The sequence below is a fragment of the Athene cunicularia genome, assembly GCF_003259725.1.
Source record: "Athene cunicularia isolate RWA chromosome 3 unlocalized genomic scaffold, athCun1 chr3_part1, whole genome shotgun sequence".
In the NCBI taxonomy this organism is placed as follows: Eukaryota; Metazoa; Chordata; class Aves; order Strigiformes; family Strigidae; genus Athene; species Athene cunicularia.
The window spans coordinates 102743727-102754970 of NW_020799097.1; the positions used below are offsets into that span (position 1 = coordinate 102743727).

The 11244-nt window shown below is 36.7% G+C and overlaps 1 protein-coding gene across 1 annotated transcript in view; it reads right to left on the reverse strand.

Annotated features, from left to right (window-relative positions):
• Positions 1 to 5062: 5062 nt before the first annotated feature.
• The window catches only part of GPATCH2 (G-patch domain containing 2), a 120965-nt gene continuing 114783 nt past the window's right edge, over positions 5063 to 11244 (reverse strand). Inside the window, exon 9 of the mRNA XM_026845830.1 lies at positions 5063 to 10182. Within this exon, the coding sequence (XP_026701631.1) occupies positions 10013 to 10182 (170 nt within the window). The 3' untranslated portion in view covers positions 5063 to 10012. The remainder of the gene's footprint in view (positions 10183 to 11244) is intronic.

Below are 11244 nucleotides of genomic sequence, written 5' to 3' on the forward strand. Positions count from 1 at the left end.
AGGATTCAAATGATCTCAGCCCACCGGGGTTGCATTTATAATACCTACAGTAGCCGATGAGAAGAAAGGCTGACTTAAAGCAGCCAGAAAATTTTGGCCAAGATCCCACATAATTTTGCCTTCCACCTACCTTTGTGACCCTTACTTTCTCCTTCTCTTCATCAGTAGTTACCATAAGAAACAGCTGCTGAATGCAGCCCCACATGAACAAAAGGAGAGCTCTCATCCATTGTGCACTTCAGAAACTGCCTTTTATGCACAGAAATTTCTTCAGACTATTTCTCTCTAAAGGTATTTTTCAGAAACAATTAGAATCACAAAGGTAGTATATAAAGTGTCACAGAATTTTTTCTATGGCCTGAAAAATAATTATCAGCTTATTTGCATTGTTAAACATTAATTAACTATGAATGGTAATTTATTTTTTTTTTTTAACACTGCAATACTTCAATTTCTCATTACAAAATAATTTCAGCTCTATTAATTAGTTCTAACAGTAACTCATAGTAATAGACGACACCTTAAGTGAGCTATTAAATGCACTTTACCACTGATTAGGACAAAGACAACTAAAAAAACCTGACTAGGTTTACATAAAGACAGAATACGAAACAATACATTCCAGATTTATTGACTTTCATAGACGCAACTCACCCCTTTTAAGTAACACAGGCTCAGCGGAACCAGAGGTTTTGTCACACTTATGTGAGGTATGTGGGGTGACCATTTAGCAAATGGCCTAGCATTTCACTACTGTTTTCGTAATTTTATGTATTACACTGTTTTCTGTAGAGTTCTACATCTATATGCATGTGATTGTGTAGACACATACAGGCATATAACTTCATTTTCTCAATGAACTATACAGTAAAACATAACTTTGTTTTTTTTTTTTTTTCTGCCTTTTTGATTGACCAAGGATGTGGTTCTGGCCAAAATTATTTAAAGAGCCACTATCCTGGACAGTGACAAAAATCTCCACAGGATACTTTCCTTGCTGTGACATTGTAACCTTTTTGTCATGGTCCAGTACAATTAGTCTTGTAGCAGTTCATTTGGAACGATCTCTGTTTCAAACCACTGCCTAAAAATTTGCATCTGTAACAGATCCTGCATGCCAAATGTATAAACCTCATAGATGAACCATAGTAAAATAGCAGCCCACGTCAGGAACAACAACAAAAAAAAGCCACAGTATGTGGCTACTGAGCTCTACGGTCAACATATTTGACCCTTCCAGGAAGTCCAAGCCTGCACTTAACAGGATGCTACCGATAACATGTCTCAGAAACTGGTGCTGGCCCTTCTTTAAACCTGAAGTGATAAGCCCATCAGAGTCAACGTGCCAATGGTCTGCAGGGTGGGCGGTTGCAGACCACACTGTGAAACAGCGGCTGCTGGGGTTGCAGTGATTGAGAGCAGCTACAACCCAAACTCCTCACAGCAAAGACAACTGATACTTTTAACTTGCGGCAACAGGTAACATGGTTACTACTGTGGACAGTGGAAGTTAAGTAGATGGTATCGCCTTCACAGGGCCTTTCACTAATTCCAAAAGAAGTTGCAGAGCATGAATGTGTATTTTCAAAATGTACATTGCTGAGCTGGTACTCCAAGACCTTGCTGCATACCTGAAGTCGCTAGACGTGCCCATGTTGCGGCTCCCCAGCAGGAAGCTTGGGCAGCCCTGTCCCCAGTCTCCTGACGCAGGTCCTCCTGAGCTGGAAGCATGGAAACTGCTGCCAGGGCAGTCTTCAATGACTGAGCTATACCAGAACTACAGAAGTCACAAGGTTATTTCAGTTTTTCCAGTTCTTTGTTCTGTGATGTGAACATGCAAGATCGGAGAAACTCTGTGAGACCTCCTTGCTGTGGGGCCTGAAGACAGAAGGTTTCAGGGGCTGCAAACTGTCAAAGGCTTCCAGGCTCTTTAATTTTCTGGGAGGGAGCCTGACGTTGAGTAGATAGACTATGGAGGGCACCTGGTAAAGCCAGAATTGAAGAACGTGGTAATCTGGTCTCCAAAGTACCCATGGAATACACTGTGTCTTGGCCAGAGTTTATTACAAAAGGCACAATTCCATAAAACACTTGATTTTGCTGAATAAATGTTCTCTGACACAAAGGACACAATTCTTACTTTTTGTATGAATATGGAGTCTAGATCATGTAGGAGAGTAGCTTGATTTTTAAGGAGTGGATTTTTTTCTTCTAAAGACATGAATTTGGCACACCATAGTGCAAATTCTGATTTGATTCTATTAAATCTAAGCCAGAGAGGAAGAGTCATACTCAGAGGCAGCCTACTCACAGTGCCTCTATTACCAGCTCTCCAGAAGCCCTGAGTAATACTCAAGGCCTCGGATGTTCAAAAGGGAAACCAGCTATGAGAACACTTCTCAGTGTTAGCACTAAAGAAGTAGAACAGGCAAATGTCAAGTGCTGAGACTACCATTTGCAGGTCTGAACCCCTACACCATTTCTCAACGAACCTTCATCATGGAAAACCCTATGCCTACTGGGAAAACTGCAGGTAGGTATGATGGAGAGGCTGAAAGGTGAGAGGATTCTCTAGATGGTAAATTCTTTGCTCCAACACTTTTGCAAACAGCAACATTACTGTGTGCACTTCTTGTTCTGTCAAATTCTTGGCCAAGAGCTACTGTTTAGCAGCTGACCTGTCTTTATGGGTAATAAATAGGTAGAAATTGTCTATATTCACTTAATAAGAACTGTAATTCACTACCATTCATATGCTCACTGACAAAAAGAAGATGAAAAATAAGTCGGCTTAAACAATACAGTGAGTATAAAGGCAACCTGGTAATTGTGTTACTTATTATTTACATTACATTAAGGAAACCCTTAAAATTATTATTGGTTCACTCTCAAAATCTTATTTCAGTAATAAGGCATACCATGGCATATAAAAAAAGAAATCTGTAACAGATTATTAAAGTGTTCTCTCAGATACTGGAACTATTTGAGTCAAGTCCAAATTAACATACTGAGTATTACTGGTATTGTTCAAGAAATTTTTACATCTTGTGTTAACTATATTTAAGTATGTATAGTCTACCCTGTATATCATATCTATTACTGCCAGAAATGAGTGGGCCAGCATCACATATACAGAGTATGGCATTTACAAAATCTTAAATACTCCATTTTCTTCACAAATGGCAGAACATCTGGAAGCTTGAGGTAACCTAGAACATTTTGAAAAAAATAAACTAACATACGTGGAATTCAAACTTAACTCTTAAGAGCTGAAAACAAAAGCAGAAAATTAAGAATTTGCATACTGGCAAATGCAAGTGGACCCTCCACCACAATATTCTGTAAGAAAACAGCTGTGTTTATGCAAGAAAGAAATCAATGTGAGTATGGTTCACAGGATTAAGGGTCTTCAAAGAAATCAAGGACCTAAATGCAGAAATTTTTTATGGGAGGACAAACCAAAACCCATTTATTCTGATTCTTCAAAGAATCTCCTTGCACCACTTAAATCTACTTTAGAGGATAATGTGTTGGAACCATGTTATAGGCAATTTCCAAGGAAGTTGAATGTAAAAAAAAAAAAAAAAAAAAAAAGGGACAAACAGGGATCTATCTGAGGCCCAGCACCAACATGCTTGGTGATGCTTGAGAAGAAGATGAAGTAAGTTTGAGAGTGGACAAGTGTAAAATGCGCTGACTCACTGAGGTTTAAAGGATTCAAAGCAGATGAATAAGAAGTTTAATTTACTTCAGGTACTACAACGGCCAGCATCCCTCAAAGGTCAGTCAAAACATTGAGGCTGTTTTGCCAAACACTAACTTGGACAACTTTTTTGTAAGGTAGAGAAACTATTACTTGGGATATTTACATTTTCCTTCAGCATACTTCTGATGCATGTTTTCCCTTAACTCATCTGCCCCCAGATTTAAGAGATTTCAAATTTTGTTTTATCATTGCCTCAGAAGTGATGTTGATCCCTTCAATTATCTATGATTCTTTTCTGCTACATCCTTTTTGAATTGAAAACATTTTAGTTTTTAATTCCCCCCTTTCTTGTTACTTTGCTGGGATGAAAGACTGCATAACACACACATAATCAACCACCCAACACTTGACTGACTGCTGGATGGAGTCAACTATGGCCCAGATAACCTGGTGTGATCAGTTTGTTGTGTGTTACTTCAAGCTGTGCAAAATGGGAGAGGTTCCAGGTTGAAACAGCACCCTAACTCCCTGCGCTGCTGGGATGTACTGCATTTGGTACTTAACGGATAGATAGACCGACATCAACCACAAGCCAACCTGTACATTACAGCAGCCAAACAGAGGCTCTAAAGAAACTCAATGCTGACGATGGGTCAGCACCATCCAGCAAAGGGCCAGCTGACTCCAGGGGTCTGCAGGAACTCTGATGCCATGGAAAATTTAGGATCCGTATCTTTTACAGGGAAGGAAGTTATGGCCCCAATCTGCAAACACTTGCATGCATGCTTATTTTTAGACCTATGTAGTACTTCACATCTTGAAGTCAATGGAGATATTTATGTGCAGAAAGTATTACATATCTTCCAGTCTTCACTGGCTTGAGGCCACAGGAAAGAGAGAACCCACCACATCAGCCTGCCCAGGATAATGAAATTTCAAGTTTTCAGTGGCAAAATCTCTTACAACAACTGACAAAGGCAACAGTAGGCCGTTCAGAAAACTGGTCTAGGGAGGTACAAAAAACCCAACTTCACCAGACTAGCAGAAACAACAGAAAATCTTGAATGGCATCACTTAGCATATACATGAGATTATTTAAGCAAGCGAACACTGGGTATTATCACTTAAAACATGTATAGGGTTACACTTTTTTAGAAAAAAGGACAAATATAAAGGATGAAAGACAACACTATGGACAAGGCACAATTAAACTGAACATGTCTATGATCAAATATTCTGAAAAATAATAATATAATAAGCTCACATATTTAATAAGTGTAAATATATTACAATAAAACATACGTTCCTCAGAGACTAATGACTTATATTTACGGTTTCAGATTTCAGACTCCCCAATACTTTAATTCATCATAGCAATGCTAATCAGGCCAAAATCGTAACTTTCTATATATGGAATACTTCAAACTAATTCAACCCCCTTTAAGCACACTATGAGAGCTGTTAATAACCACAGTTCTCATAGGTGCAGGAGATCAAGGTTACAGAATCTCAGTGATTTTCAGTCTTAAAGACTGAATATTCACATACAAGCAATATACCATCACAGTCAAAATACCTCCACTGTTTTGCTGGAGGAGAAGAGAATCATAGGAAGACCAAACATGTCCACTAGTTATCTACTACCAGTCAATCATGAAACTTTTGTTGCTTTTGTAGTTTTTCACAATAACATAAAGCACACTTACATTAAAGAGTTTATTGATACTTTTGCTGGCCAAACTCTCTTATAGCTTAGTAGATAGTAGATATCACTTACATAAATCTATGGTGGTAAAGTTTTTACATATTCTTTTTTTGTGAAAAAACTCCACTTGAGACAAGCAGAACATCCATGCTGAAATTGCTGCACCTCCTCCAAGACTTTTTCTGGTATAGACAGGTCATTAAAAAAAAAAAAAAAAAAAAAAAATTTGCAATCTTGAATACTGTAGCTATGATAAAACCCCACTTGACCATAATAAAATCTTTTCCAGGGAGAACTCAAAGCAAAAACATGTAACAACCTTTAAAAATGCTATTTTCTCTTTTAACATTTTACATTAGCTCCACAGCTAGACTACAGGTCAATAAAGAAATAATTCTGACTGTATTTTTTCAGACTTACACACACACACACACTGCCCTTAGGTGTGGGACTCTATTGTGGGTAACCTGGTTATGCAATTGCTGTGTGCTAACTATGCCACTTCTTTTGAAAACTCTGCTAAGGATGAAAGTCCACTTGAGAAGTGTCTTGACTTTAGAGTAAGAGGGAAAGGATCCCCATTTCTGATATGCCTTTACTGAATCTGCCCTGGGAGTGTGGGGAGAGGGAAAGTAAAACAAACGTTGTGTGAGTTCTCCTTGGAGGAAGAGTTTTGAAGAACTGTTTGAAGAGAAAGTACAAGGTCCTGTCACAGTTATCAGAGTATACACATACTTAAAGAGTGGAGAGAACTTGTATTTAAATGTCTTAGAAGAATACGATAACAGAAGTACTGCAAACATCTTAAGGCACTTCCTGATGTTGTGGTGTAACCTTTTCAGCTGGGTAATAATAATAACCTAGAAAAGAAGTACTAGTAAAAACACACATATAAGGTAGTATAATAGCTTTAGCATAATGTGCATCTGCTTGGTACAAGACACTAGCAAACTTAATTATATTTTCAGAAACAGCATGCTTTTGTACGCACCTCTGCAGTAACAACACTATTGAAAACAGCAGTTTAAAGAAAAGAACATACAAAACCCATGAAGAACAGAGTCTATTTATTTTATTTCATCTTGCATTTGTGTTGTTAAAGCAAAGCATTCTATACATATTATTTAGCTATTTACTGCCATTCTACACCCATTATTGACCTAATTGCAGAAAGACAAATGCAGGGACAAATGTGTTAAAATAAGTATACTGATAATGCTTCTCTGACTTCGACAAATATTTATTTAAAAATAAGGTACTGCTCACAGGTTTCTTTTATTAACAGTTAATGGCTCAATTCACAGAACTTTGAGACACCATGGAACATGTAGCAAAATGCAATGCTGATAATATATAATGTTTCCTCTCTTCACTAAACATTCTGCAGAGGAAGAATATTATGGTAACAGCTGAGCTACTGATTAATCAAACACCTAAATGGAAAGAATCTGCCAAGTGATGGATGATAACTTTTAGATACAAGATGATCCCATATTTATTTATGTAGGCAAAAAACCCTTCAGTGTCACAGCGATTAAGAATTATTATCTGAAAATACTTGTATATGTATTTTAAAATACATTGAGCCAGCTTTATAGCAGGTATCATAGTACGATTACAAGTTAAGTATGGAAAAGACCTGAAGAAAAAACCCAATAAATCCAAGTACTCTGACATGTTTCAAAGCCAGCTAACACTGCAATGGCTTGAAAAAGAAAAAAAGTACAATTCATTTTTGTTTTGTTTTTTAACACTAGTTTTAACTGTGCTGGAGTATTGCTAAAACCACTCCTGTAAGATGTGGAAAAATAGAAATGAAATGATAGTATGAGTCAGAATGAGAATTTTACTGCAACAAAAATGTGTCTCAAAACACTATATTAAAATACTTGTAATAAATCACATTGTTCTACAAATCTTCTAACAGCTGAAGTCGACTGTCAGCGGTGGCATCTATGAGAATACCTGCTGGAAAACAGACAAAGTATATCTATATCAAAATGAATTTGACTAATCCTAATGTCTAATAGTTTCTCACTAATAGACTGATTTAAAACAAAAAGTTGTAAAATTTCCAATCAGACTAAACAGTTCTTCCTTTATGGTTGTTTACTAGGTTGGCCTCTTCACTGTATCTGTACGAATGGATGAATAAAGAGCTAAATGGGCTAAGAGGTTTTCTCTCAACATACACCCATTATTTCCCTTTTATCTTTTTAACAGGAAACATTTTCAAGTACTTCTGGAGCTGCAGACCGATGTCTTGAGGAACTACTGCTATGGTAAGCTGCACAGAAACACTTTCCAATAAGTGTTATATGCACCGTGCTTAGAATTTCCAGCCCAAGATATGTAGGTGTTGTAACCAAAGCAAAACAGTAGAATTTTAACAGAGAATGAGTATTCCTTTACAGATTTGCAAATAGAGCTAAACCAACCAGAACTTAAAGACACACTTTCACAATCCACATGTTGAAAATTGTTTTAAGGAATTTTTGATTGTGGTGTACAATACAAAGAGGTCTTTAAAATTCACTTGCTCTCAGTAGCACATTGCATGGAAAGAACAGGAGCATGCCACATAAATTCATTACTGTAAATATCACTTACACCTCTGCTAGCTGCAGAATTCCAGACTCTCAGCCCTTTGCCATTATGCGGCCCTGAAATTCTTTGGCTATGGAGAGTATTTATTAATTCAGTTTAGTTGTGCAAGACATATCTGAAGTGGCAAACTCACATTATGCTATGCCTGAAACCTTCCAATAAAAAGTGTATGTGTTGATTATAAATCCCAAATCTGTTTAAAATTTCTTACCATTTCAAAAAGCAAAGTCACACAATCGTATCAAGTATTTAAACAGCAATAAATAGTTCTCCTGAAACTCAGAGAACATGTGCATTCAGCTATCATTAAAACAGTATCAGGTACTAACCTTTTACTCCACACTATGTGTATGGTGAAAAAATGTTCCCAAACTGACAGTACTTACAGTGGAAAGCATGAACATTTCTTTTAAGCAAATTCAATCTTATAATGCTCCTACTTCTTTTCCTAGTATTATTTTTCTGGAAAAAGGGGTGAAGCTGACAGAAAAAGAAAAGTAATAAAAAAACTTTTTAAAATTCATCACTATATTTCACAGCCACATGAAGGAAGCTGTGCTCTTTCTGTTCTAAAGAAATATCTTTGCAAGCATCTGCAAGTAAGTATTTTTCTCTGCAGTTTGAGGCAGAGGAAGGGAGAGATCCTCCTCTTGAAGAAAAAAAGACTGGAGAATCAAATCCTGTTCCCTCTGCAGTCAGGGTAAATATTGCCAGCTACTACCCGGGTAGTAGAGCAGGAGGGGGGGCAGGATTTTCTCCTTAGTCCATCTGAACAACAGTTTCCTTCAGCCTTATCATTTATTTTTAAAGTGAAATTTGTTTTATACTGCAGACCAATAAGTACCCTAGGAGCTTGATTGGTTGGTGCTTAATGAAATTGCTTCTGCTGACATTAGATACATTAGGATACTGATTAAAACACTTAATGATCCCTCTTGATTTTAAATTGCTAGCTTAGATTTGCGAGATGACATCAAAGTATCTTTTTCCTTCCTTTCCTCCACCCTAATCCTGCTTCTCCTTGCCCTTTTTCTGTTCATGATCCTTAGAGGTTGTGGCTCATTGGCAGCAGCACAATCACAAACCAGATGATAACATGATGTTGAACACTGCATTGTTTAAAATATGCCAAACCCAGAATATAAACACTGAAAGACAGTCATCTTTAAAATACAATTTCCTTGTTCAAAGCTCAAACTATTCTTAAACGTGGAAACACTGAGGATTATTAATATAAAGGGAAATCCAAAGTCAGAATAAACTTTAACTTTTTAAAATATTTGCTGAAAAAAGATAATCCTGTAAATGTAAAAACAAGTATAAAAGGTTTACTTTTGAGCTTGAATGTGGAAGACAGTGATACATTGCCCGATAATGGTGTTGGAATGGCATTCCTATGACAACAAAGCCATTTTTCACGCTCTTATACAAAATTGCATACCATATCACCTTCCAGTGGGAAACGTGTATATCTTATGGGCAAAATGACAGCTTATACTCAAATATTGTTAAACACTAGAAATACCAGGTTTGGAAACTTTCCTGAAAAAGGGGAGAAAGCAATAGCTGTAAGAAGTTCCATTTTCCTCGACAAATCTTATCAAGACTCTCGAGATGAAATTATACTTACAAAAAAAAATTTGCTTATATACTAAAACCTGCTGTGTCAGAAGCTTTTAAGAAAAAAAGTGAATATACTGAATTTTATGCTTTTAATACAAACTTTAAGACCACAGAAAATAAAAAAGTAGAAGTTTTTGTACATTTTAGCACCATTATAAAGTTAGACTCGAATGCCGGTTCTGTCACTGTGGCTGTACCTTGCAGCTGGTGTGGCTAATGTGAAGCACACTGACTTCAGTGATCTTTGAGAGAAGAATAACTGGATTTGCTGATCACAACAAATAATATGTTTGCCATTTAAAAATGTTTTTCTTGTCTTTTTAAATTAATTTTGAGCTTTATTTTTATTGTGCAGCCAGAGTGCATTTCTGTCAGCTAAATCCAAGTCCGAGTCCCTTTGGTCTCTGGATGGCTCGTATTGGCTCCGCTATCCCTTTGCCGTCTGGTCCAAGGCCTGTGCCAGGGGTCCAGCCCATACTCTGCAGCATTCTGTTTCCAATGTTGTTTTCTGGGATTGGTTGGGTGTTTTCACCTACAAACCCTGAGATTAAAGAAATACACAGCATTAATCAGCACTGCCTGCCATGTGGAGAAGAGCAGGATAATCTCCCTTGAAGCTTTAAACCTTCTTATTCTCCTAATTCATCTAATAGGTTGCTAGAACAGGCTGTCTTTGCACATGTTGACCTCCTGACTGCATATGATTCTAAATAATAGAGTTTTATGCTTTGTTTTATTTTTGATGGTTTTAAAGACTCAGTTTTTAAGTTTGACAAATATTGTCACAGTTCTTTTATATTCCAATACAGTGGATTTTACATCAGTCTCAAAGACCATGCATCACCTGCACAAGTCTACCAATACATTGGAAAGATTACCTGAATTTCTTGTCCTACACAGTTAGTAAGCCAAGACACATTATAGTAACATGATCATTTTTTCATTCTTAGCAATATTTACTAATGCTCAAGATCTCTTTCAATAAAACACAATAAATAATTTCTGATCAATTATAGCTGTTACAGAAACAGTACAGACAAGTGGTCTACTATTCTGAAATTCAGCTATATCTTTACTCAGTTTCTCTTTTACTGAATGTTGTAAGAAAGATTTGATACATCCAAGTTTAATTTTGATATTTTCAATGCCATTAATTGTTGTTTACACTTTTCTCTCCATAACATTGAGATCTCTGAGAAAAGCCATGCACAAGTTGCAGAAAAGATTGTCAGGATTGCAAGTGTTAATATAACAGAGTCATTTTTTAAATAACTTTTTTCTTCCATGAATGCATCACTGAAAAAAAAAAAAAAAAGTTAAGTCAAGTAACAAAGCTGGTTTTTTACCCTAATAACCCAAACTCCTCAAGCTAGAGTTTGGAGATAATGCATGGATAAGCCATCCCATACATAACTGTCTTGCATGAGGGATAAAAATGATATTTACTTCAAGAATGTGCATTAAAACTTATAAAGTTATACCATACATACAATTTTAAAATGGGCTGAAGTTCTGAAATAACAGAAGCAGTGGAATGTAGGCAGATGGATTTTGTTCTCAGCTTTGCTCAACATTTCACTCGCCCCTGACAACAGAACAACAC